Source organism: Coenobita brevimanus, chromosome 15 (assembly GCF_032717465.1).
Source record: "Coenobita brevimanus isolate Jiangsu-jjx chromosome 15, ASM3271746v2, whole genome shotgun sequence".
Classification (NCBI taxonomy): Eukaryota; Metazoa; Arthropoda; class Malacostraca; order Decapoda; family Coenobitidae; genus Coenobita; species Coenobita brevimanus.
The window spans coordinates 28,790,881-28,815,986 of NC_136968.1; the positions used below are offsets into that span (position 1 = coordinate 28,790,881).

General features: G+C 43.9%; 1 protein-coding gene, 1 non-coding gene and 1 pseudogene across 2 annotated transcripts in view; all 3 read right to left on the minus strand.

Annotated features, from left to right (window-relative positions):
• Nucleotides 1-25,106, minus strand: part of LOC145390713 (band 7 protein AGAP004871-like) — a 50,273-nt gene that overhangs the window by 20,427 nt on the left and 4,740 nt on the right. The window contains exons 3-5 of the mRNA XM_080265506.1: nt 24,804-24,870; nt 20,331-20,378; nt 16,770-16,941 (exon numbers count right to left, since the gene is read on the minus strand). Of these exons, the coding sequence (XP_080121632.1) occupies nt 16,770-16,941; nt 20,331-20,378; nt 24,804-24,870 (287 nt within the window). The remainder of the gene's footprint in view (nt 1-16,769; nt 16,942-20,330; nt 20,379-24,803; nt 24,871-25,106) is intronic.
• On the minus strand, nt 2,342-2,907 carry LOC145390760 (uncharacterized; annotated as a pseudogene).
• LOC145390806 (5S ribosomal RNA) lies at nt 15,431-15,549 on the minus strand. The gene has a single exon (XR_013895720.1). It is a non-coding gene; the product is annotated as a 5S ribosomal RNA (ribosomal RNA).

Here is a 25,106-nt window from a genome sequence, read left to right on the forward strand (position 1 = left end):
ATTCGTTTCATTTAGGTCGACTCTGGGTGATTCGTCTCATTTAGGTCCACTCAGGGTGATTCGTTTCATTTAGGTCCACTCAGGGTGATTCGTTTCATTTAGGTCCACTCAGGGTGATTTGTGTCTTTTAGGTCCACTCTGGGTGATTCGTTTCATTTAGGTCCACTCAGGGTCATTCAGGTCTATTGACACATGTTCGGGTTATTTAGACCACTTCGGGCCATTCATATCCATTCAGACCCCGCCATCTCGGTTCACATCCGTTCAACGCCATTCAGGTTCAGTTGGGTGTCATTTAAGTCAGCTATCTCCACTGCAATCCAGCCAGACCCATTTATGTAATCAAGGTCCATTTAGGCTCAATCAGAGAGTTCATGGCCTTTCTGAGCCATGCAGGTCCAGTTAGATCCAATAATTTCAGGTCGTCACATCAATTAAAGTCAGTTTATATCCATTCCAGTCCTTCTACTTCATTTTAACCACGTTCAAACCCACGCGGGGACATTATCGTGCAATTTAGGTCCTTACAAATCATGCCAGGTTCATCATCTCCACTTAGAAAAAAAAAAAAAAAAAAACGTACATCCAACGAGGATGGGCGTTGTGTGAGGGAAGGTGTTGGTGATGGGGGACAGATTCGGCCAGAAATGTAGTACGAGGCATGAGAGGGGTGTGGGAGTAGAAAATGGATGGAGTGAGCGGAGAGGAGTGGGTGTCGGAGGAACAGGGATGGTAGTGCTTAGGGAGAAGGTACGGGAGTAAGACGTCCTGTGAAGATGAGCATTGTGGGTGAGCCGACTTTGGTAATGGATGTTGCAAAATTTTCATAGAATAACATCATCAACAACAATAAACTCTCGTGTATCTGTTGTTCCAAGACGCAGGAAAATAGGTCATTGAAGAGACTGATGTTTGCAGTATATTTTCGTTACATATTCACTGTTACCAGCTCCAGCGAGGTAGCGTAGGAAAACAGGAGAAAGCAGCCTCACACATTCAGTCGTAAGTAATGGTCTGCACAAAGCATTTTTAAATATCTATGAGCATACCATCCTGATTTCCTGTTTACTCCAGTCGCTTCATTTCTTTTCTGTTATATATCATTGATAGTGAGCCATCCTTACATTAGCCATTTCATACCAAGCCTTACACCTTCCTGGAGGCTCGCACGTCAATGATTTAAGATCATTCTCAACGTCCTTCCACCTTCTAGGGCTCCTTCCTCCTTTCACTCACTCCACTTCTGATCTTAACACCATCAGATTCTCATTATTCATTCTCCCAGTGTGACTATATTGTACTGCTGTTGCACATGCTTTCAGCTTCGCTACCTCAGCTTTCACTCCTCTAGCATACGGTGTCATTTTCTTGCCTCGCCGAACATCTTACCCCATATTTAGACCTTAGGCATTGCATTTCCATCATTTCTACCCTTTTTCTACCCCTTTCTTCCATACAGCACTGACGCCATTATTGTGCCATTGTACATGTCCATCTTCGCCTGAAAAGACTCTAATCTTTCCTTCCACAAGCCTTTCTATGTTCGTAATACTATTGCCTTCTTTCTTCTCCTGAGCAGAATTCTCCCTGTGTCGCCAAGCGGGCTGTGGTAAAAGAGGTAGATACAAAGGTCGATCTCCACCAGAATATTCCGTACATGGGAAGGGTCAATCCCTGCCATAAAGAACTCACAACCAATCCTCTTTTTAACTCCGAAAAGGTAACGGTGTTGTTATCATACAGTGAGTCGTGCTAACAAATAAAGATGGACTGTTTTCATCTGTCGGAAGTAGTATTTTTCACATCTCAAACATAAAGTCTTGATTACTTAAGTGTAAAGAGCCTTAGCTATGAGTTACGAATGGGTCTCCTTGGTTACTCTCCAGATTTACTCTCTAATATTACTAGACTTGGCGGTCATTCGAGCTGCAAAAGGATTACGGATCTTTGTCAGATTAGAACTACACTCCTTTCGCAGCAAGAAGTCTGTTCAGGGTGTGGCAGAAGTTGGAATTTCCCCGAGTGCGACGATGCCAATTTGACCAATTATCGGATTATCACTCTGTCTCCCTACCTACCCCCATCCCACCTGTTTCTCCCTCCCTCTCCCTCTCTCTCTCTCTCTGGGTGTGTGTATATATATATATATATATATATATATATATATATATATATATATATATATATATATATATATATATATATATATATATATATATTTATATATATATATATATGTTATTTGTTTTCAACTTTTTTTCCACACCACCTATGAGGTAAAAGTCTAGGCGCGTTTTATTTTAAGAGGTTTCCCCTGTAGGCCTAATCCTCTCTCTGATCTTTAATCATAATCTTCTTCGTCATCAGAATTTTCTGTTATATTGACGACGAATGACTCTACGAAATGTTCAGCTGCTATGTCTTGTGCATCTTCATCTTGTACTTGTTCGGCATGTCGCACTAATTCCATCCAACTTTGTGGTGTGATAAGACTCAGAGCCTCTTTGACAAGAACTTTAAGGTTAGCCATTTTAAGGTGTTCTTCTTGGCTATATGAGTCTTCACCTGAGCCCAAATGAGCTCAATCGGGTTATATTGACAGTGGTATGGTGGTAATCTCAAAACCCGATGCCCTGCTTCTTCCGCAATCTTGTTGATTATGTAGTTTGTGGCGATATCCAACTTCTTGGCAAGCTCATGCAGCTCTGCTTTAGGTAAGTTATCTTGGGGCTGCACTCCCTTCTTTATCAGCCAGTCTCGCAAGTCCGATTTTCTCCATGATGAAGTAGGAATTTTTTCAAGCTTGACTGAATGATAGGAAGCGTTATCCATCACGATTACCGAGTTTGATGAAATGTTTAGAAGCAACTGATTCCTGAACCATTCCTCAAAAAGTGTTGAGTTCATCTGGTTATGATAATCCCCGTCGTTTTTGGCTTGGAACACTAACTCGGCGTTGTCTACAAAGCCATTTTTCGTTCCAGCATGAAGAATGATCAGACGACTTCCTTTTCCTGTTGGCTGTCGTACTCCAGTGGCTTGTGGTGATGTGGTGTCTGTCCAACATTTTCCAACCGTGTAATTTTGGTTCACCCAAGTCTCGTCCAGATACACGATATTATGGGAGGACTGTCTTACTTGCTTTATTTCTCGCAAAAACTTTGTGCGAGCAGCCACAACATCATTCCTCTCCATAAGGAATTTGCGGCCATTAACCTTGGCATATTTGAAGCCAATCTCCTGCAGAATCTTGTGAAGGGAGGTTATGCCACCACTGAAGGATATTTTTGCCTTAAGGTCTTCTTGAATTCTTTGCAGAGTTGGGATTTCATGCCTTTCATAAAATCCCAAGACTATTCTTCTTATTGCACATTTATCAAAATCGTCAAGACTCGTAACAGGTGCAGCACATTTCCTCTTCCGTGGTGATAAAAACATAGGCCGTTCTGGTGACGTCAGTGTCCGTTTCAAGCAAATTCGTTGAACTATTTTCTCAGAAACGTTGGTAACTTTCGCAGTGCGAGCAGATGCTTTTGAAGGCGGGATTATGAATCCATTACAAGCCTTTTCTTCTGAGAAGTACTTGTTAACATTGTATATCAACTCCTTTTCCCTGCTATGCAGCACTCTCGAGCAGGAGCGGGTGGGAGTTGTGGGACCTTCCATCCTGGGTGGTGGCTAGACAGGGAGTGACCCTGGGTCCCTCGCCGACCTCGGCGTGGCAACATGGGAAAAAAGCTCTGCCACGTGTCATAGAATTAATTCAAATCGTTGTTATAATTCTAAAAAGTGATACTCAATGTACTATATAGCTTCCTTTACTATATACAGAATATAAAAAACAATTTCAAATAGCACATAGATGGGAAATAAAAGAGAGAGAGGCATGTACTACGGTTGATTTGGCAGCATCGCTAGAGGTGATTCACCAGGTGGGCCCCACCCTGAACAGACTTCTTGCGGTGAAAGGACTTTAATACGGTACAGATAATTTTACACAGCTTATGTAAGAAGTGTCGAATTGGGTGAGCTAGATATGGCCATCAAATATTTATTTCTTTAGTTCGAGAGATCGTTTCTCATTCATTCATTCATCGTCTAATCCAGTGTAGGCCCATGAGGAGCTTAGGAGCCCGGGGCTAGGCAAATTGGTCCTGACATTTAAGATGAGAGTGACCAGCCTCACTCATCTCTGAGTGGCATTACGTGAGCCATAAACCCCAACTATCCCTTGGATATAAACCCGCACCGGCTCAGTCCGATTGGAGCGCCTTAATATGCCCACTAAACCGCCAGGAGCAATAATTTGGCTATATGGTTACCGCTCAGTGTTGTAAATGGTCTCCTGGTGTACAAGAAACCATTTGGCTTCTCACTCAGTGTAGAGTCAGCAGTAGGCAGAAGGAAGAGGAAAGAATGAATGAAATAAAGATAGAAGTGAAGGAATGAAAGCAGAAAGAAAGAGAGGAAGAGGCAGGCACCTAAGAGCAACACTGCATCGAGTGGGTGGTGAGGAACTTCACATGGAAGAAGAAAGAATAAAATATAAATGAAGCACTTGTACTGAAGGAAGAAAAGTAGCAGAGTCAAAGGTCGAACTCCCCAGCAGAATATATATAGCTATCAGGGGGAGCGTGGACCCCCTTCGTAAATAACTCACAGCCAAGACCCCTTAAGTGATCGCCCGCCATCTCGCTTACCCACACATTTCTTATTTTCCATTGAGAAATAATGTCTATCTCTCTATCTATCTATAGCCCGACTCCCTAATCCCGCAAAGGGTGGCTGCACACAAAACGCCTCCAAGTCGCTCTGTCACCCATCATTTGACTACCCTCCCCACAGCTCACTCCCCCCTCCCTCATATACCTCTCAACTCCATCCCTTCACCTCATTCTCGGTCTTCCCCTCCCTCTCCCTCTCTCCACCTCACCTACATACACCCTCTTAGTCAGTCCTTCATTCTCCATTCTCTCCACATGTCCAAACCACCTCAATGTATTTCTCCTAATCTTCTCAACCACATCTACATCCACCCCACAACGTTCTTTCACTTCTTCATTCGTCAACCTGTCCCTCCATGTCACTCCACATGCTCCTCTCAAGTAGCTCATTTCCATTGCTCTCACTCTTGACTTGTTCCCCTCTTGCAAGGTCCATGCCTCACTTCCATACGTCAGGGTAGGGATCACAATACTATCATGCAGTGACTTCTTAACTTCCATACTCACCTCCCTAATTCACATCACTGCTTTCAGTGAACCAACAACCTTCCTTCCCTGCTGTACCCTGTCACGCACTTCATCCCCCAAGGTTCCATCCTTACTCATCACACTACCCAAGTACTTGAATGCACTCACATTCTCCATATCCTCACCATCCAACCTCACTGCACACTCTGTGACTTCATTCCTCTCAAACACCATAACTTTACTTTTGTTTACATTAACTTTCAGCTTCCTCCTCCTATGCACTGTCCCTAATTCATTCACCAAACCTTGCAACTCCCATTCATCATCACTCAACAATACTGTATCATCAGTAAACAGCAACACCTGAATCTTCCTAATCTCACCCTCAATCATTAGAGCCAGCCCCACATCCACTGCCCTACCTTGCATCTCCGTTACAACGCCATCCATGTATATTTTAAACAGCCATAGAGACATCACACAACCTTGTTTCAGTCCCACACTGAGATCAAAGAATTCACTCAGCTCACCATCCACTCGCACCGTAGCCCTAGCTCCATTGTACATACGCTTCACAGCACTCAACAATTTCCTCTCCACTCCATATATTCTCAGTACTTTCCACATACCTTGTCTATCTATTCTGTCATAAGCTATCTCCAAGTCCATGAAGGTAGCATACACTTTCTTTCTCTTCTCTAGATACTTCTCCACTAAACATCTTAGAACAAATATCTGATCTACACACCCTCTTCCCTTCCTAAATCCCCCTTGAAATGAAATAAATACATGTGTAAAAAAAAAAAATGTGCCATGATATTTGGGGTTACTAATGTGATCCTTTTTGGCTGCGCTATTACTCACGACTAAAGTGTTTTTTCTTCTTACCTCCCAGGAGATTTAATTTGTGTAGTTCTGTTTGCTTACATGGCCTCAGAAATTTATCATATATATTATCTGACATTTGGTGACTGCCCTCATTAGGGCAATACACTGTTTTCCATAACTCTAATAATTTTAATGATAATAATAATCATAAATTAATAATAATAATAATAATAATAATAATAATAATAATAATATTATTATTATTATTATTATTATTATTATTATTATTATTATATTATTATGATTATTAGGATTGTTAGGATTATTATTATTATTATTATTATTACTATAATTATTATCTATTGCCAGACGCTTCAATCCCGTACGGGGTGGCCACAAACAAATCGCCTCCACGTCGTCCTGTCCCCCGCCATTTCACTGCCCTGCTCCCAACTCACACACCCCTCTCTCATATACCTCTCCACCCTATCCCTCCAATTCATCCTCGGCCTTCCCCCCCTTTCCCCCCCCCTCCACCTCACTCACATACACTCTCCTCATCAGTCTCTCACCCTCCATCCTCTCCACATGGCCAAATTACCTCAGAGTGTTCCTCCTAACGCTTCCTATCACATCCACATCCACACCACAACGCTCCTTTATATCCTCATTTGTCAGCCTGTCTCTCCATGTGACTCCACAAGCTCCTCTTAAATAACTCATTTCCACTGCTCTCACTCTTCACTTGTGTCCTTCCAACAACGTCCAAGCTTCATTTCCATACGTTAGAGTTGGTATCACAATACTGTCATGTAGTAATTTTTTCACTTCCATGCTCACTTCCCTATTTCTTATCACTGCTTTCAAGGAACCAACAACCTTTCTTCCTTGTTGTACCCTTTCAAGCATTTCACCCTCCAAACTTCTATCCTTACTCATCACACTATCCATGTACTTAAACGTACTCACATTTTCCAGTTCCTCACCATCCAGCCTTACTGTACATTCACTGAATTCACCTCTCTCAAAGACCATCACTTTACTCTTCCCTACACTCACCTTTAGATTCCGTTTCTTACACACTCACCCAAACTCATTCACCAAGCCTTGCAGCTCCCCTTCGTCTTCACTCAACAACACAGTATCATCTGCAAACAACAGTACAGGGAGTTGCCAAACACTACCCTCTCTCACCAGGGCCACTCCAACATCCACTGCCCTACCTTGTACCTCTTTTATTACTCCATCCATGTACAGACTGAATAGCCGTGGAGACATGACACATCCCTGTTTCACACCAACCCGCAAAGAGAAAAATTCACTCAGTTCACCATCCAAACGCACTGCAGCCTTAGCACCATCATACATACTCTTCACAGCATTCAACAACTTCCCATCTACTCCATATATTCTTAATACTTTCCACAATTCTTGTCTATCCACCCTGTCATATGCTTTTTCCAGATCATTGAAAGCCGCATACAACTTCTTTCCCTTCTCTAGAAACTTTTCCACTAAAGATCTAAGAATGAATATCTGATCTACACAACCTCTTCCCTTACTAAAGCCTCCCTGTTCTTCTCCAATTAATTCCTCTGTTCTTTCCCTAACTCTGTCAATAAGTATCCTACCATACACTTTTCCTATTACACTAAGAAGACAAATTCCCCTGTGATTACCACACACTTCTTTTTCCCCTTTTCCTTTGTACAAGGGAATAATTATACCTGACTTCCAATCCTCCGGGACTCTACCTTCCTCCCAGGCCAATCTGCACATCTTCCACATCCATTCTACTACTACCTCTCCCCAATGCTTCAGCATTTCACCACACACTCCATCAGTTCCTGGGGCTTTCTCCAATTTGACTTTCTTCATTGCTTCCACAACTTCTATCCTACTATTTTCTTCCTGTCTTCTCACCTCCCTCCTTCTCCCAGCCATTCCCCAGCCACTTATACTCGCATTACTTCCATCCTCTATGTTCAGCAATTCCTTAAAGTATTCTCTCCATCTGCACACTTTTTCTCCCTTCTCCATTAGTAATCTACCATCTTTATCTTTCACTCCCCTGCTAATTTCACTGCCACCCTCTCTTACTTTCTTCACCTCTTTCCAGAACATTTACTTACAGTCCCTCCACTTTACACTCCAATTCCTTCCAAATTCCTCATCCACCCTCTTCTTACTCTCTCTTACTAATCTTTTCTCCTCTTTCTTCCTTTCTACATATAACTCACTCTTCTGTCTCTCAACTTCTTCCACGCCCCTATTTCTCATCCATTCATTGTATGCTTTCTTCTTTTGTGTCTCAGCCTGTCACACCTCTTCATTCCACCACGCTGTTCCTTGCACCCCCTGCAGTCTTCTCTTCACCCACACACCACATCACATGTTGTACATATTTCTTCTGTGAATATCCTGCACACACCTTCCACGTTCCCCATCTGCTCCAATTCATATTTACCTAATCGTTCCTCCACTTCTCTCTTATATTCTGCCTTTTTCTCATCCTCTTGTAACCTGTCCACTCTCCTTGCAACAACTCCTTCTTCCCGGCCATCCCTTCTTCTATTTCTCCATCTTACATGGATCTTGATTCTGGCCACCACCAAGTAGTGGTCAGAAAGTCCACTCCCCCAACCTCTATAAGCCCTTCCATCCTTTACTCATCTTTGCATCCTATTATCCACACACACATAATCAATCATTGCCTTCCTTTCATTTAGTTCACCACCCACCCTTCTCGTCACTCGCCATGTATACCTGTGGATCATTTTGTGCCTGAAGAGGGTATTGGCTATCACCAACCCCCTCCCGGCACAAATGTCCACTAATACACTGCCATTCTCATCTATCTCAGCAGGCACACCCCACTCACCAACTATTCCATCCTCTCTCACATTCCCTACTTTACCATTCGTATCACCGATCAAAAACACTCTCTCATTCCTTCCAAACTTTTCCATGCACACTTCCACATTTGTCCAGAACTCTTCTCTCACTCTGCTTGCACAATCTTGCGTTGGAGCATACATGCATACAATCACTCACATGTGTATTCCAACTTTCAATCTTATCCACACAATCCTTGACCCAACTGATTCATACTGTCTTATGTTCTTCTTTCATCTTTTACTCACAACAATACACACTCCTTGCCCTCTCATTCTCACCTACTCCTGCACATATACCCCATCCATACTCCAATTCTCTCACACTCTTTCCTCTCCGTTTAGTTTCAGTTACTTCACATACATTCACTTTCGCACCCTCAAGCACCTGGACAATCTCTCTTTTACCTCATCATTCTCACCCCTTACATTCCATTTTGCGATCCGTACCATGTCCATTGTCCGTTCTTTGGTCTTCATCTTTTGGTCGGTCCTTGTCCGAGGCTTCTTGTTTGTCTTTTTAGTTAGTGGAGGGGCACTAACCCTCCGCCAACCCTTTTAGTCGCCTCATACGACAAGCAGGGGAGTATTCTTGAAAACCCCCCTACCCCCAGGGGTAGGGGGGTTGTTATTATTATTATTATTATTATTATTATTATTATTATTATTATTATTATGCTTAGGTTTTCACCCATCGACGGTCGGAGGGTCATGAAAGCAGACAGTCATTTCCTGCTGTCTCAGTCTCCCACCACAAGTCCCAATAACCTGTTTACATGTACGTCACTAATTCCGCTGGGTGAACGAGGACACGAGGGAAACAAATCTGATGACCAATGCCATTCCCTCTTTTCTACCGCGCCCCATTTGACAATTTACCAGAGGTTGGGTGCAGGAGTCTTCCTCCCTGCTTGCACACGACTATACTCAGCAGAGACACCCCTACGAGGAAGCAGATCAGTAACCTACCTTCTTCCACAAAGTGACACTATTTCAAGCTCTGTTACCCGATTTTTTCTTTCTAAATTAATTTATATGCAGGGTTATATTAGCCCTTTCAGTCTGAGGACACATATTTCATATTTTACTCGTTACAAACAAGAGTATTCAATATAGGAGAACATCCTAGTTGTGAAGGGGCTAAGAAAACCTATAAATCAACTCCTCCTGTTCGAAAAATCTCCCCTGAGCTGAATAAAATCGTCTGGAGATTGCAATATTAAGATATTAAGCTTGTGGAGGACCATGTGACACTGATGTAGTGCAGTTCCTTATGTCGTCATTAGATCATTGTGTATTAGCAATTTTCCCTGCTAATGAGTGAATCTACAATAATATCAGATAAAGACCACTGATGACAAACTGAAACACGTCCAGCAGAATGTGCAACTTTGGGATTCTGACCTACGTAGCTCTTTTAGAGTAACAGATAAAACCTACTTCACCCGGGTCAAAGCACCCGCCTGGGAAAGTTTAGAACCGAAGTGGTTTTAATAATTCATTGGCATCCAAGCCCGTCCAGGTCTGCATTGAAATTGATGATGTCATAAAAGTTTCATTACATATATATATATATATATATATATATATATATATATATATATATATATATATATATATATATTTTACACTATATTTACATATTTATATATAAAATTGTGAGTATGTATATGTGTGTGTGTGTGTGTGTGTGTGTGTGTGTGTGTGTGTGTGTGTGTGTGTGTGTGTGTGTGTGTGTGTGTGTGTGTGTGTGTGTGTGTGTGTGTGTGTGTGTGTGTGACATGAATGAATATGTAACTGCTATATATACAGTAAAAGCTTGATATAAGGGACTAATTCCCCTATTCCGTTTTATCAAATATTCCGTTTTATCAAGCTTCCATTCCATAACCATTGATGGAACGGATTATTCCGGAAAATTGCGATTTTTCCGATATTTCTTCCCTAATTCGTGACCTGAAGCCTATACACAGTTGCCACTAAATAGCTTCTTTTGCTAAACACACACATGCTGCCTATGCTAGTCATAATGATACACACAGAGCAGTCAGAACCCGCAATAATAATAATAATAATAATAATAATAAATAAAACAGTAAAAAACTCACCTCCAAATGGGGGGGATATGACTTGTTTGTTGAATTATGCCTGACACATCCCCCCAAACATGTGTCAGGCGTGATGCTTCCCTATTCACTGTCTGAGTCCCCCTCCAACAGCACTGGGGGAGGCACTGGGGTGATGGTGGGGCTGGGGATCATCAGGGATGGTGTCGGTGATGGGGTCACAGGCGGTGTCCCTTTGGTAGAGGTGCAAGGAAGGGAAACATCAGATGCTGTGGAGGGAAGGCTGCTGGTGGATGGTAATGAAATGTCTGAAGTCCAGCTTTCCTTCCTTTCCCTGGTTGACGTGACGTAGGTGGCTTAAAGAAGTCCTTGATCTTTGTCTGCCGTGGCTCGTACAGTTCCCTTTGTACCTTCTTTATTCTTGTTCTCATCTCCCTCAGATCGGGGTAGAAACTCTGGTGATCTTCATAGTTCGAGTCGAGGATGTAGTCCAGCAGAGCTTTTACACAATCTGAGGCATGGGAGGCTCTTTTCTTAGGATTGGTGAACTCCGTCACGTCTTCGACGAATGTAGGCTCCTCTGCTGTCACTTCGGCCACGATCTCGTCCTCGGTCTGCATGTGGAAGCCAGAGTCACCAGCATCGAGGTTCAGCCACTCCTGGATCTCCTCCATTTCCACCTCAGCCTCTCCTGCACGTTGAAAGGCTTGCCTGCACTCCTCTGCAGTGAACCCTTCGAAGTTGGCATCCTCATCCTCCACCCTCTGAGCCACGTCCCTCTCCTTGAAAAAGGCATTCCACCCATAAATGATTGTCCTGTTTGATACGGTTTCCCAGGCTTTTCGGATGTTGATAACTGTATTGTGCGTGTAGAACTTCTTCCATGCCTCCACACTCCTCCTTCCCCTCGTATCTTCGTCTCCTGTCTCAGGCTTCATCTCCACCACCAGGATATCCTCCAGCATCAGCCTCCTGTAATGTCTCTTGAAGGTATTGATGATAGCTTGGTCCATGGGCTACAAGATGGAAGTGGTGTTGGCAGAGAGGAACATGGTCCAAATCTGCCCGTCGTGCGTCACCAGGATCTCCTCTGAGGGGTGCGCTGGGGCCTGATCCAGGAGGAGGAGAGCCTTAACCTGCCCTGGCTGCACATTGTGCACATGCGTCTGATAGTTCTTCACAGACTCGACATATTTAGTGAAGAACCAAGACCTGGTAATGGTGCCTGTAAACCAGGCCTTGGCATTACTATCATAGTCCACGGGCATATTGTCTATCATAAGCCGCATCGCACATGGTCGCTTTGCGGTCCCCACCACCATAGGCTGCAGTCTGTGGGTTGTGTCTGAGTGGGAACACAGCAACACCGACACTCGAGCCTTACTTTGTTTGTGGCCTGGGACACTGGACTGGTTTCTTGAGGCACGTGTGCTGTCTGGCAGTGCCTTCCAAAAGAGGCCAGTCTCATTAGCATTATATATCTGCCAGGGCTTAAGGCCAGTTTCACTATGTATTGCCTTTATTTTTTCGATGAATGGTTCCACACTCGTGACATCAGCACTGCAACGCTCACCCACTGCCTTCTTATGCACGATGTCGTGCCACTTTGAAAGGTTAGATATCCAGCCATTACTCACATGGAAATCTTCTATTTCTAGTTTTTCAGTGAACCTTAACGAAGCATTCTTTATCTCAGGCCCTCGCACTGGCATACCCTGGGCTTGCTGCTCCTGGTACCACTTTAACACAACCTCCTCATGTTTTTCATATTTTGGCTTCTTCTGATACCGCCTTTCCAAAAATGCTGATATCTTAAAGGAATTAACACTCGCATCTGGCAGCACTTTCAATTTCTTCATTTCTTCTTTATGCTTGCGAATCTCATGCACTTACGTTTTCTTGACCCCATAGTCAGTCAAGATCGTCTTCACTGTATACCACGCTCACTTTTCGCGATTATTTCTAATATCTGGCCCAGAGAAAGCCTCACCCTTTCTTTTTTTTTTCCCCGCGCTTTAAGCGTGGCAAACAATTGGTTTGGTTATTTTCAACAGAAAAGGCACAAAAAATTGGGTAATGCCAAGGTGATCACACTTGGAGAGATTTGAACGGTGCGGGGGTTGCTGGTAGACTACCGCGAGGTGAGCAGCCTCACCTGGCATGGGACAAAGCGGCTTGTTGTCGCGGCCTGTGACAAAATCCCGCGCCTCGTGATCGACCTGAAATGTTCGGTGCAACGGGATTTTTCCACGGCCACGGAGCCGACTTGTTTCCATTACGGCAACCCGACGCCTTGCGACAGAATGGAAAACTTCTGGTATGCTGCGAGTACCTTACAGAAAAAAGTTGTTCCGTTTTCTCAAGCTTCCGTTTTATCCCGCATTCTTTATATCAAGCTTTTACTGTACTTGCTGTGCTAAAGACATACAGCAGATGAATCATCAGCACCATTACCACTGTAATAAATGAGATGGGTGGGATTCAGAATCAAGAAAGAGAAACCACAGACTTAAGAGAGTTAGTCTCACGGTGCCCAGCAAACTCCAAACCTTTAGTCACTCATCATTTAAATCTTTCAATTTTTCAGCTCCAGCCAACACCAGTGGTCTTCTGGCAACACCTGCAGGGGGAGAAGTATTCCCATGATCTCCAGATTATAAATGGGGCAACATCTTTGCTATGATATGTCCTCATATGTTTCGTTCATCCATTTCTGTGTCTCACTAGTTATTTTATTTCATCACTCATAATGCGCTTTGTCATATTTTCACTTACTACAACAAGTATTCTTTTTTGGCTGTTTTCGTCTTTTCCCGCAGTTAAAATTACCTTCATATACCTTTTTACTCCCCAACTGGTCGGGTGTGTGTGGTATCTGACAGTAACCTAAATTTAGATTTGACCACAGTCAAGGGACGAAAATCTAAATGCACACACACATTACTGTGCCGTCAGATATGTTCTCAGGTGTTGTCGTCCTGCTGATGCTTTCATAATGACATACAGCCACTCTTACAAGCTCAACCACTCCAGTATTCTCGACAGCAGACATTCGCTTCAATCCTCCTCTCATTGTATGAGCCTGCTAGTTTCTTACATAGCAAATTTTATTTTGTTAGATAATGAACAATAATCATTGTTATATAAAACTCATTTTTCACTTTTTGCCCTACAGTGTTACCAGATCACAGGCTCATGTCATTTACAAAAAGGCTCAGACGAATTTCAGCTGTAGACTGTATAAACTTCCTACGTGTTTTCCTCCCTTTACACTTCGAAAGTCTCTCACATTTTTATTCATGCATGAGTTGGGGCAGAACACTTCTCCAATGAGAGAAAGTGGTATTGTCTCTACTGTAGATAAACTTCCTATCAGGACCAGTAATATTCTTTCTGAATGTGAATAGTGGAGTTGCCTGCTCATCTCAGATGTGTGTAATCCAGCCGTACAGTATATACCGTACATAAATATACAGTATATCGTACATAGCATCCTACCTACATCATTTTTTTTGTCTCTCCATTATCTAACATCTCTCACTTATATCCTGCAATCAGCGTACTTCCTCACCCTTTATCTTTCACGTATCTCAGTCATTTTTATCCTGTTCAATATGCGCGCCTTATATAATTACAGTATATTCCACAACTGTCCCGTAAATACCGGTACATTCCTTTCACCAAGCGTACTATAGTCATGCCATAGAAGTGACTCACACTGATATATCAATACGGAAACTACACGCTTTTCACTCTTACTTGTCCTAAAACTACCATACCTCTAACTTGAATACTGAGTCATAATAACAGATCTGCACAATAATATATTTATGATGCCAGTCACGAAGAAGTGCTGTGGAGAGGATGTAAAGCGATAGTGAAGGACAAAAACTAGGGCCAAGATAAGATAAAAAAGCTAAAACAGAAAATTTTATGCAGTCCTGTTGCAACGTCTTCGTACCAAGCTTTCATAGCACTTACAACCTTTCTTTCTCGTGCCACTCTGCTCTCCACTCCCTTTTCACACTTTCAAAGTCATTTAATCCCTTGAACCCGATGTCGTCTTTTTTGTATTATTATTACCTCCAGACGATTATTATATTAAGCTTAGGGAAAACCTTCCATACTGAAGGGGATAATGGTGGCTGTAAATAACCCCTCCAGTAAGGGAAAGAAAATTCAACAGAGAAAAGACTATCTAAAGGTAGCAACAACAGAATGTAAAAGACGTCATCGTTCTGAACGTTCCACCACTTGTTAGTATTTCCTTATTCGCCGGTTTAGGACACAGTAAATCACCTCTCTTAATATCCACGGTATTACCCATACATTTTTCATTCATTCATTGCCAGACGCCATGTATCCCACACGGGGTGGCCAACGGCTTAGAGTTAATTGTTTTACAGGGAGGGGCACTAATCCTCCACCAACCCCACTTGACACGTAGGGATGCCAACAGCATCTGGTGTTCCCAGGCGGTCACCCATCCAAGTACTAACCAGACCCAACGTTGCTTAACTTCGCTGATCGGACGGGAAGCGGTGTACTCAACGTGGTATGGCCGTTTTCACAAAGCTCGGAACCATTCTGCAAGATCCCGTTCACGCACAGTAGGTAACACTGATATAACGTTTTGAAATAGTCCGTCTTTTACTATATCTTACCAAATCTAGTTTTCAACGTTCTTACTTTTTACCCCCCCCCCCCGTCCTCCCATTCACAGCCATCCTTACTAAACAGTCATGGAGACATCACTTCTATTCTCACTCCAGCACTGATACTGGACCACTCGCCCAAACGTTCATTTACCTGTACACTTGTTCAAATGCATCGCTGCCACCATGAAAACTCTTTACAGCCTTTGTCATTTTCCCCTCCAAACCACATACTGTGCTGCACACCTAGCATATTTCACAGTCTCTTCATCTACACCTTGTCATACACCTTTTCAAGATCCAAAAATGCCATAATTTGCTTTACATTCATTTACACTGACCATAGCATCTCAATGGATGCCCACATTGACCCCTTGTATTCATTCTATTACAAAAATGCTGATGGAAAACTTCATAAACAGAATAATAATACAGAGTGATTTCTAGTGACATGTGGACGGAATAGACTGGAGGATATCCCATACAAGAAAGAGCTCCTTCCTGTGTCCCCATCACAGCCATTATATCCAAGAGTCTATTATACACTCCAACCAGTTTCTAATGCAGAGTCACTCCCGAGAAGCATTGCTTCAGTCATAACAAATAATGGATGAATCAACCAATCCTGCGAGTGAAATTTACCTATACCAGTTCTGGGCTTTGCACTGCCATTAGAAGTTAATAATTTTACTCTCTCTTGTTGTTTCGTCCTTAATTGCTCATCAGGAGGGCAGGGGCCTGGAACTGGGCTACGCAGTCCAGACATTTAAGGTGACAGTGGCCAGTCGCAAACTCCTGGGTGATATTACGTAAATAATAAACCCCACTCGTGCCTCGGATTTAAATCCTAATGTGTCACGTGCAGTTGGAGGGCCTTAACCAGTTGGACAACCAGGCGTTCATTTGTTGGATATAATTACTACTCAGCGTATTAAATTCCTAGATGACAGAAAACTCATCAGCGTTCAGTCACCAAAAGATTGCACAAGCAGGTAACTATTTTCGTACTCACATCTCTACTCACTCCATGACCCAACGTACTGTGGTTTCGTGGGTTACAGGAATCAGTTTGCTTCTTACTCAGTGTGGTATCTCCTCAAGAGACAAAAAACAGGTAATTATTTTCATACTCACATCTGAACCCTTTCCACCTTGACACCCCATGGATCCGTGGCCTTGTCTAGCGAACTCTGCATGTTGTGTGAAATGCTCTCCCTCTCGCTCAGGATCTCCGCCAGGTTCTTGGTACCCAACACATTTCGCAGCGTTGTGGCGGCCAGGAGGCGAGTGGAGTGGCTGGCGGGTGGTCGGAAGATTACTGGAGGCGATGGTGGCGTTTGCGGGTGGAAGTGGCTGTGATTGTGGTGGTGAGGTTGATTATAGGGTAGAGATGAGTGAATGCCATTGTGAAAGTGATGGTAGTGTGACAGCGATTGTTGTGGTGAATGTGGAGGTGAGGTGAGGGTTGCTGTAAAGATTATAGTGATGACAGTAATTGTGACAATGGAAATAACATTAGACAGGTAGTGGTTTTGGTGTACTGGGTGAGAGTGAGGGTGACGGTGAAGACGATGATGGTGAGAGTGACTGTGGTGATGAAGAGACTGCGAGTATATGCAATGGCTGGATGGAAAATGGAGGCCAGATCAGACCGGGTGGTGGTGGTGTCTGTGGTGAGTTGAGAGTGAAGATGAGAGACACGGCGAAGGTGTTAAGGTGACTGTGAGAAGGAGGGTGACTAAGGTGAGAGTGAGGATGACTATAGTGATGAAACTGATTGCTAGACGGTGAGCAGAGTAGCTGCACGGGTGTAAGTGACGTGAACGGGGTATTTGTGGTGGTGGTGGTGGTGGTGGTGTTTTGGGTGAGACTGAGGATGGGAGTGATTGTGATGGTGACTGTGAGGAGAGATGAGTGATCGTAGTGGTGAGTGTGGTTTTGAGGGGCGAGTGGAGTCGCTGGAGGGGTGGAGATGAGTAGATGCAGAGGTGATGGTGATGTATTGGGTGAAAGTGAGGATGAGAGTGATTGTGGCTGTAATGGCGATTGTGAGGAGAGGATGAAGATGACTGTAGTGAGGAGGGTAGTGGTTGTAATGTGACTGGTGAGGAATTGAATGAAGTGGCTGAGATGTGATGAGATTGGCGTTATGGTGGCGATTTGGTAAATGTGAGAGTAAAGGTGAAAATGAAGGTGACTGGCTTGCAAGTAGTGGAGCTTGTGGTGAGGTGACAGTGAGGGTGACTGTGGTGGTGATGGTGACTGGTATGGTGGGAGAAGGGAAGGAGGTGAGAATAGTGCCTGTGGTGGTGGTGGTTTGGGTGAGAGTACAGGTGATTGTGACTGTGGTGGTGAATGTGATTGTTAGTGAGGGCGAGTTTCTGTGGAGTGGCAAGTGGGTTGAAAGTAGGTCAAAGTGGATATTACTGACGTTTGTGATTATGTGAGGAGGATTATGAAATTCTTGGCGAGGGTGATAATGTCATTGTTGAGGAAGAGGAGGATAAGCGTGGTAAGGAGGCGAGTGGATTGGTTGGGAAAGGAGGAGGGTTTAGATGATCTAACTTTTTTTGTTTTGTTTTTTTGAGGGAGTGAGAGTGATTGACTGAAAGGATGAGTGACTGTGGGAGAGAGTAACTGTAAGGTGACTCTAATGAGAAGGCCCCTGAAATGGCTGGACGGATCGTGGGGAGACTAGACGTGGGGATGATGAGGATATATGTTTTCGGTGAGAGTGTGATTGTGATAGTGGCGGTGACTGTGAGAGGAAGGGTGATGAAAGTGAAAGGGAGGGAGATGGACTATGATGGTGAAGGAGACTGACGATATGAAGGTGGGATCAGAGGGGATGATAGTGTTTACGGTTAAGTGAAAATGAAGATGATTGTGATAGTGGATATAACTGTGAGGAGGAGGATGACTGGTAAGGAAATGATGAGTGATAGTGAGAGTAAGATGACTGTGATGAGGAGGATGTCTGGTGAGGTGGACGGAAACCGGTGAAGGTGAGTGTGGTAAGCGAAGTGGTGATATTGGTAAGTGTAAAGGAAAGATGGAGAAGTTTGTGATATCTATTGTGAGGAGGGCGTTGGTGAAGGTAAGAGTGTTGGTGGGGATGAGTTTGCTGGTGATAATGATAGTGGCCAGCTTCACTGGTGTACACCGTGTGGAAACTTGTTTTATAGGATGAAAGAGATGAACGGAGAACAGAGAAGGTTGTGATGTCTGTGTTCAGAAGAATGTTGGTGAATAAAGGATAGTGATAGAGGTGAGTGTGGTTGTTGTTGTTGTTGCTGATGTTGTTGCATAACCCAGATCCCCCTAGCTGGGCCAACCCGTCGACCGCAAGTAAACAACAGCCCCGTTGTGGTGTTCCAATAGGTTCCTTACAATGCTGATGTGTCTGCGTCTTAGAGTGGCATGTGCAGTGCAGTATTCCATTATGCGGTATGCTGTATGGTCCTGTTCTACAAGCAGGGCACGTGTCGTCTGTGATTCCACCCAACCCGAATCTAATCTGGTAACTGAGGTGAATTGGGTGATGTCCTGTTCTAAGCCGAGGTAGGTGATTTTTTTTAACTCTGTTCAGGGATACCTCTGTTGGGTGATTGTCCAGAGAGAGGAGAGGGGGGTTTGTTATACGGTTTTCTGATTCAGCAGTCGTATTACCTTGCATGTGAACTGAATATGTTAGTGCTTCTTCACTGCTAGTGTTGGAATGTCTGGAGATGAAATGTTGCTGAAGTGGGTCTATTAATTCATATATGGTAATTGTTCGATGTGCCTAGTTTTCTTGTGAAGCTCTGTCATGTAATGACAAGGGCTTGTGTGTCATCACAGGCTGCCTCTTAGACTGGTGTGGCTTTCATATCAAGATATTCACTAACAAGGTGGACTTCCAAAGTGAAAGTGAGCTGTGGGAGTGGTTTTGGTGCATACAGAGATTATGCATAGAGTGTTGTTCAGTGTGGTCTTCAAGGTTTTGAAGCCAATAATAATACATTTCCCTCTTCAGTATCACAAGCAAAATCTTAATGCTATCAGTCCGATGACCTCTTTGGTTAATTTATTGTTGCTTCTGCCAAATGGTTTTACTCGACCATGAACAGGCCTTTCATGCTGAAGTTGATAGAGAAGGCAAACTCTACCCCCCCCCCTCCCCGTTGAAAAGTGTGCTTCTAGGCTGAATGAAATCACTTGAAGAGAGCAAGGATGCAAAGTCCCTTCAAACCGAAGACGTGTGTGTATGTGTGTGTACGAGGTTGATAGATGGTAGGGGGATGAATATAGTTTTGAATGGTGAGTTGCTTGAGGAGGTAGATTGTTTTAAATATCTAGGGTCACATGTTGCTGTGGATGGAAGAATAGATGCAGAAGTGAAGTTTAGAATAAATGAAGTAGGAAAGGTGCTGGGAGGAATGAAAAAAGTGTTTAAATGTCGTTCGCTTAGAATGGATGTAAAGAGAAGGCTGTATGAGGGTGTTGTGGTACCGACTGCGTTATATGGGGCTGAAACATGGAATATGGGTGTAGCAGAGATGAAAAGTTTGAATGTAATGGAGATGAGATGTCTGAGGAGTATGTGTGGAGTGACGCGTATGGATCGAGTGCGAAATGATGAAGTGCGAAGGAGAACTGGAGTTGTTCGGGAGATGGCTGGTAGAGTTGAGCAGAGGGTGTTGCAATGGTTTGGGCATATGGAGAGAATGGATAATGAGCGATTGGTGAAAAAGATAACTAGATCTGATGTGAGAGGTGTAAGACTGAGAGGAAGACCACGAATAGGATGGATGGACAGTGTGAAGAGAGAGCTGGATGCGAGAGGGATGTCTGTTGAGCAAGGAAGAGTGGCTGTGCGTGACAGAAATAAATGGAGAGAAATTGTGAATGAATAAGTGATGACGCAGCCCTGAGGGGATATTCTCCCGCATTTGGTCTGATCAGCTAGTCAGGTTAGGTGCGGGTAAGGGGATGGGTCTGTTATGATGTGGCAGGGGTAAACCAGTTCTGCTGTCGGGCCCTGCTGTGGATGTCACTGCTTGCATTGCGCAGTTGACCCTTGTGCGGTGTGATGCGGTGAGGATCTGTCCGTTCTCCCCTTTGGGGCTAAGATGCGAATGAATGTGTTTGAATGGATGAGTAAATGGAGAGTGAGTCGTCCTGTCTCGGCTACCTCCCTCTCCTTGGGGGAAGCAGCCTAGGTATATAGATAGATATAGATATAGATATAGATATATATATATATATATATATATATATATATATATATATACACAATCTGGCCGCACAATAGGGTGTTACTACTACTGTGCAGCCAGGTTGTGTTAGGATTAATACTGCCACCGTTTTCCTTGCGTGTCGTAAAAGGCGACCTAAAGGGGCGGGGTGAGGGGACTAGGGACCCCCTCCTCTGTTTTTAGTTCCTAAAAAGAGACAGGCCAGAGAAAGGGATGGGGGATTGAGTTATCCCCGTACCCTGAAGATTGGGTATATGAATGTGCGTGGACGTAGTACGATTGAGGCTAAAAGGGAGGAGATTGGGAGAATGTTTGTGAGAAGAAAGTGGGATGTGTTAGTTTTGAGTGAAACGAAGATGATAGGAGCTATGTTTGGAAGTGTGATTGGAAGATTGATAGGTGTTGACAGAGGAAGGGCAAGAGAAGGTGTGGCCTTGTTAGTGAGTCCGGAAGTACAGCAGTGTGTGACTGAATGGAAGGAGGTGTCGGCGAGACTGATGTGGATGAAAGCGAAATTTGAACGTGAGTTGTGGGTTTTTGTGAGTGCATATGGGCCTGGTAGTGAAAGGGATTAAGAAGAGAGGAAGTCTTTCTGGAATGATGTTGATGAGTGTCTGCAAAGTTTTGGAGCTAATGCGAATGTGATAATGATGGGAGATCTGAATGCTAGAGTGGGAAATGTAGCAGTTAAAAGTTCAGTTGGTATGCGTGGTGTGCCTGGAAGAAATGAAAATGGGGAACAAATGATAGGGATGTGCAATGAGCGAGGGATGGTAACTGGAAATACGTTGTTTGAGAAGAAAGATATTTATAAGTATACATGGGTTAGACAAGAGGGTGAAAGGGTTGTTGACAGAGCATTGATGGGCTATGTGGTTGTGTCCAGGAATGTAATAGGAAGATTGTTGGATGTGAGAGTTCTGAGAGGGGAGGGTGGAGGTATGTCTGACCACTACCTGGTGGAGGGAAAGTTAAGAGTAGGTAAGAGATGGGTGAGAGCTAGGAGAGTTAGGTGTGGCAGGGAGGTTTTGAAAGTGCATAAGTTGGATAAAAGAGAGAAAATGATAGAGTATCAGGAGAAATTGAAAGATGAGTGGAAAGCAGTGAAAGATCAGGAAAATGGCAGTGTGGAGGAGGAATGGCAGTTGTTTAAGAGTACTGTGGTGGGGCATGCGGAAGAGGTGTGTGGTGTGAGACGAGTGGGTGGTGCTTTAAGGAAAGGAAGTGACTGGTGGTGCGAGGAAGTAAGTATGGCTGTGGCTGAGAAGAGAGGTGTGGCTGCAGAGAAAGGATGAGGTGTCATAAGAGAGGTATAAGGAAAAGAGGAATAGGGCGAGACGGGCTGTGCGTGATGCTAAAGTGGCAGCAGATGAGAGGTGGGGTAGGCGGTAGACTGAGAATTTTCAACAGAATAAGAAAATGCTTTGGAAAGAGATGAAAAGGGTGCAAAAGGGAGAGTCCAGGAAGGAAGATCAAGTAAAAGCAGAAGATGGAAGGATGTTAACTGAGATGGATGCAGTAAGGAAGAGATGGGTAGAGTATTTTAAAAGATTGTTAAATGTAGAGGAGGAAAGGAGGCTGAGATTGTGACGGATGAATGGGTGCAAGAAATGAATGTGTCGGGAGAGTTGAATGATTCTTTGATCAAGAAGGAGGAAGTGTAGGAAGCAGTAAAGGAGATGAAAACAGGGAAAGCTGCAGGTATGGATGGGTGTGCTGTGGAATGCCTGAAGGGTAGTGGAGTGACTATTGTTGACTGGTTAGTAAGATTGATGAATGTGTGCTTTGTGAGAGGTATGGTGCCAGTTGACTGGGCAAGTGCTTGTGTGGTCCCACTGTTTAAAGGTAAGGATGATAAGTATGAATGTACTAGCTTTAGGGGTATAAGTCTGTTGAGTGATGTAGGTAAAGTGTATGGTAGAGTGTTAATTAAGAGAGTTAGAGAGGGTACAGAGGGAGTGATTGGTGATGAGCTGTGTGGCTTTAGGAGAGGGAGGGGATGTGTGGATCAGCTGTTTGCTGTGAGACAAGTGTGTGAAAAGTATTTAGCCAAAGGCAAGGATGTATTTGGGCGTTCATGGATTTAGAGAAGGCATATGATAGAATTGATAGGGAGGCTTTGTGGACTGTTTTAGGGTTGTATGGACTTCATGGTAGGTTACTAAAAGAAGTGAAAAGTTTTTATGTAAATAGTAGAGCGTGTGTAAGAGTGGGAAGTACTGTGAGCGATTGGTTTCCCGTGAGAGTGGGGCTGCAGCAGGGATCTGTGATGTCACCTTGGTTGTTTAATATTTATATGGATGGTGTTGTGAGGGAGGTGAATGCAAGAGTGCTAGGTGTAGGTCTGAGTCTGGAGAATGTTGATAGTAGAGAGTGGAGTCTGAAGCAGCTGCTGTTTGCAGATGATATTGCACTGGTGGCTGATTCAAAGGAGAGATTAAACCGTTGGTAGAGGAGTTTGAAAGGGTGTGTGAAAGGAGGAAATTTAAAGTAAATGAGAATAAGAGTAAAATGATGAAATGTATGAGGTTGGTAGATGGTAGGAGGATGAATATAGTTTTGAATGCTGAGTTGTTTGAGGAGGTAGAGTGTTTTATGTATTTAGGGTCACATGTTGCTGTGGATGGAAGAATAGATGCAGAAGTGAAGTTTAGAATGAATGAAGTAGGAAAGGTGCTGGGAGGAATGAAAAAAGTGCTTAGGCATCGTTCACTTAGAATGGATGTAAAGAGAAGGCTGTATGAGGGTGTTGTGGTACAGACCACGTTATATGGGGCTGAAACATGGAATATGGATGTAGCAGAGAGGAAAAGTTTGAATGTAATGGAGATGAGGTGTCAGAGGGGTATGTGTGGAGTGACGCGTATGGATCAAGTGAGAAATGATGACGTGCGAAGGAGAACTGAAGCTGTTTAGGAGATGGCTGATCGGGTTGAGCAGAGGGTGTTGCGATGGTTTGGGCATATGGAGAGAATGGATAATGAGCGATTGTTGAAAAAGATAATTAGGTCTGATGTGAGAGATGTAAAGCTGAGAAGAAGACCACAAATAGGATGGATGGACAATGTGAAGAGAGTGTTGGATGAGAGAGGGATGTCTGTTGAGCAAGGAAGAGTGGCTGTGCATGACAGAAATGAATGGAGAAAAATTGTGAATGAATAAATGATGATGCAGCCCTGAGATGATAATCTCCCACATTTGTCTGATCAGCTGATCAAGTCAGGTGCAGGTAAGGGGATGGGTCTATTATGATGTGGTAGGGGTAAACAAGCTCTGCTGTCAGGCCCTGCTGCGGATGTCACTGATTGCACTGTGCAATTGACCCTCATGTGGTGTGGTGCAGTGAGGATCTGTCCCTTCTCCCCTTTGGGTCTAAGATGCGGATGAATATGATTGAGTGGATGAGTAAATTGGGAGTGTGTCATCCTGTCTCAGTTATCTCCCTTTCCTTGGGGGAAGCAGCCTAGGTATATATCACCATCACCATCATCATCATCATCCGGACCTCCTTTCCCACCCATTGAAGGCAATGCTTCGCTCTTGCAACCACCTGGCAATTTTATTCAGTTTAAGGAAAGTCGCCTCATAATGAAGCAGTCTGTAATACATCCCACTAATATTTTTGTTACGAGAGACCAACATTAAGCTAAATAAAATTGTATGGCAGCGACGACAGTGAAGATGGGTGTCATTGAACTGAAAGGATTAGCTCCCTCCACACTCAGGAACACAGTCTGTCACATTAGGAACTGGATCTCTTACTGACATAACCCGAGGCATCCCATCGACCTATGGGTATGTCACAACGTTTTGTCACAGCTAGTCCCATTGACGTACTTGTACGTCGCGCAATTGCAAGGTTCATAATTTGCAAAATTTTGAAATCTCACGCTTGATTTTGGGTACGTAGGGTCGCAAGACCTTCCCCTACCTGCTACTGGGCAGGGATACTCGGTGACCCCGCGTGACCCACGCTTACCCTCGGCTCGGTCATTCACCTGTTAGCAGTGACCAAGGTCAGACATGGCACACAGAGGTCTCTCAGAGGAGCAAATTCAAGCCGCCCTGGACAGCTTCACAGGCAACAGTGATTCGCCCCTCATTGACGAGGCGGCAGACAAGGATTGCGTCCTACCAGAGAAGGAGGAAAGTAGCAGCAGTGATGAGGAGGTCCCATCCCCGAGGAAACGGCGCTACGTCACATATCGTGCCACTAGAGAGGGTCAGCCTGCAC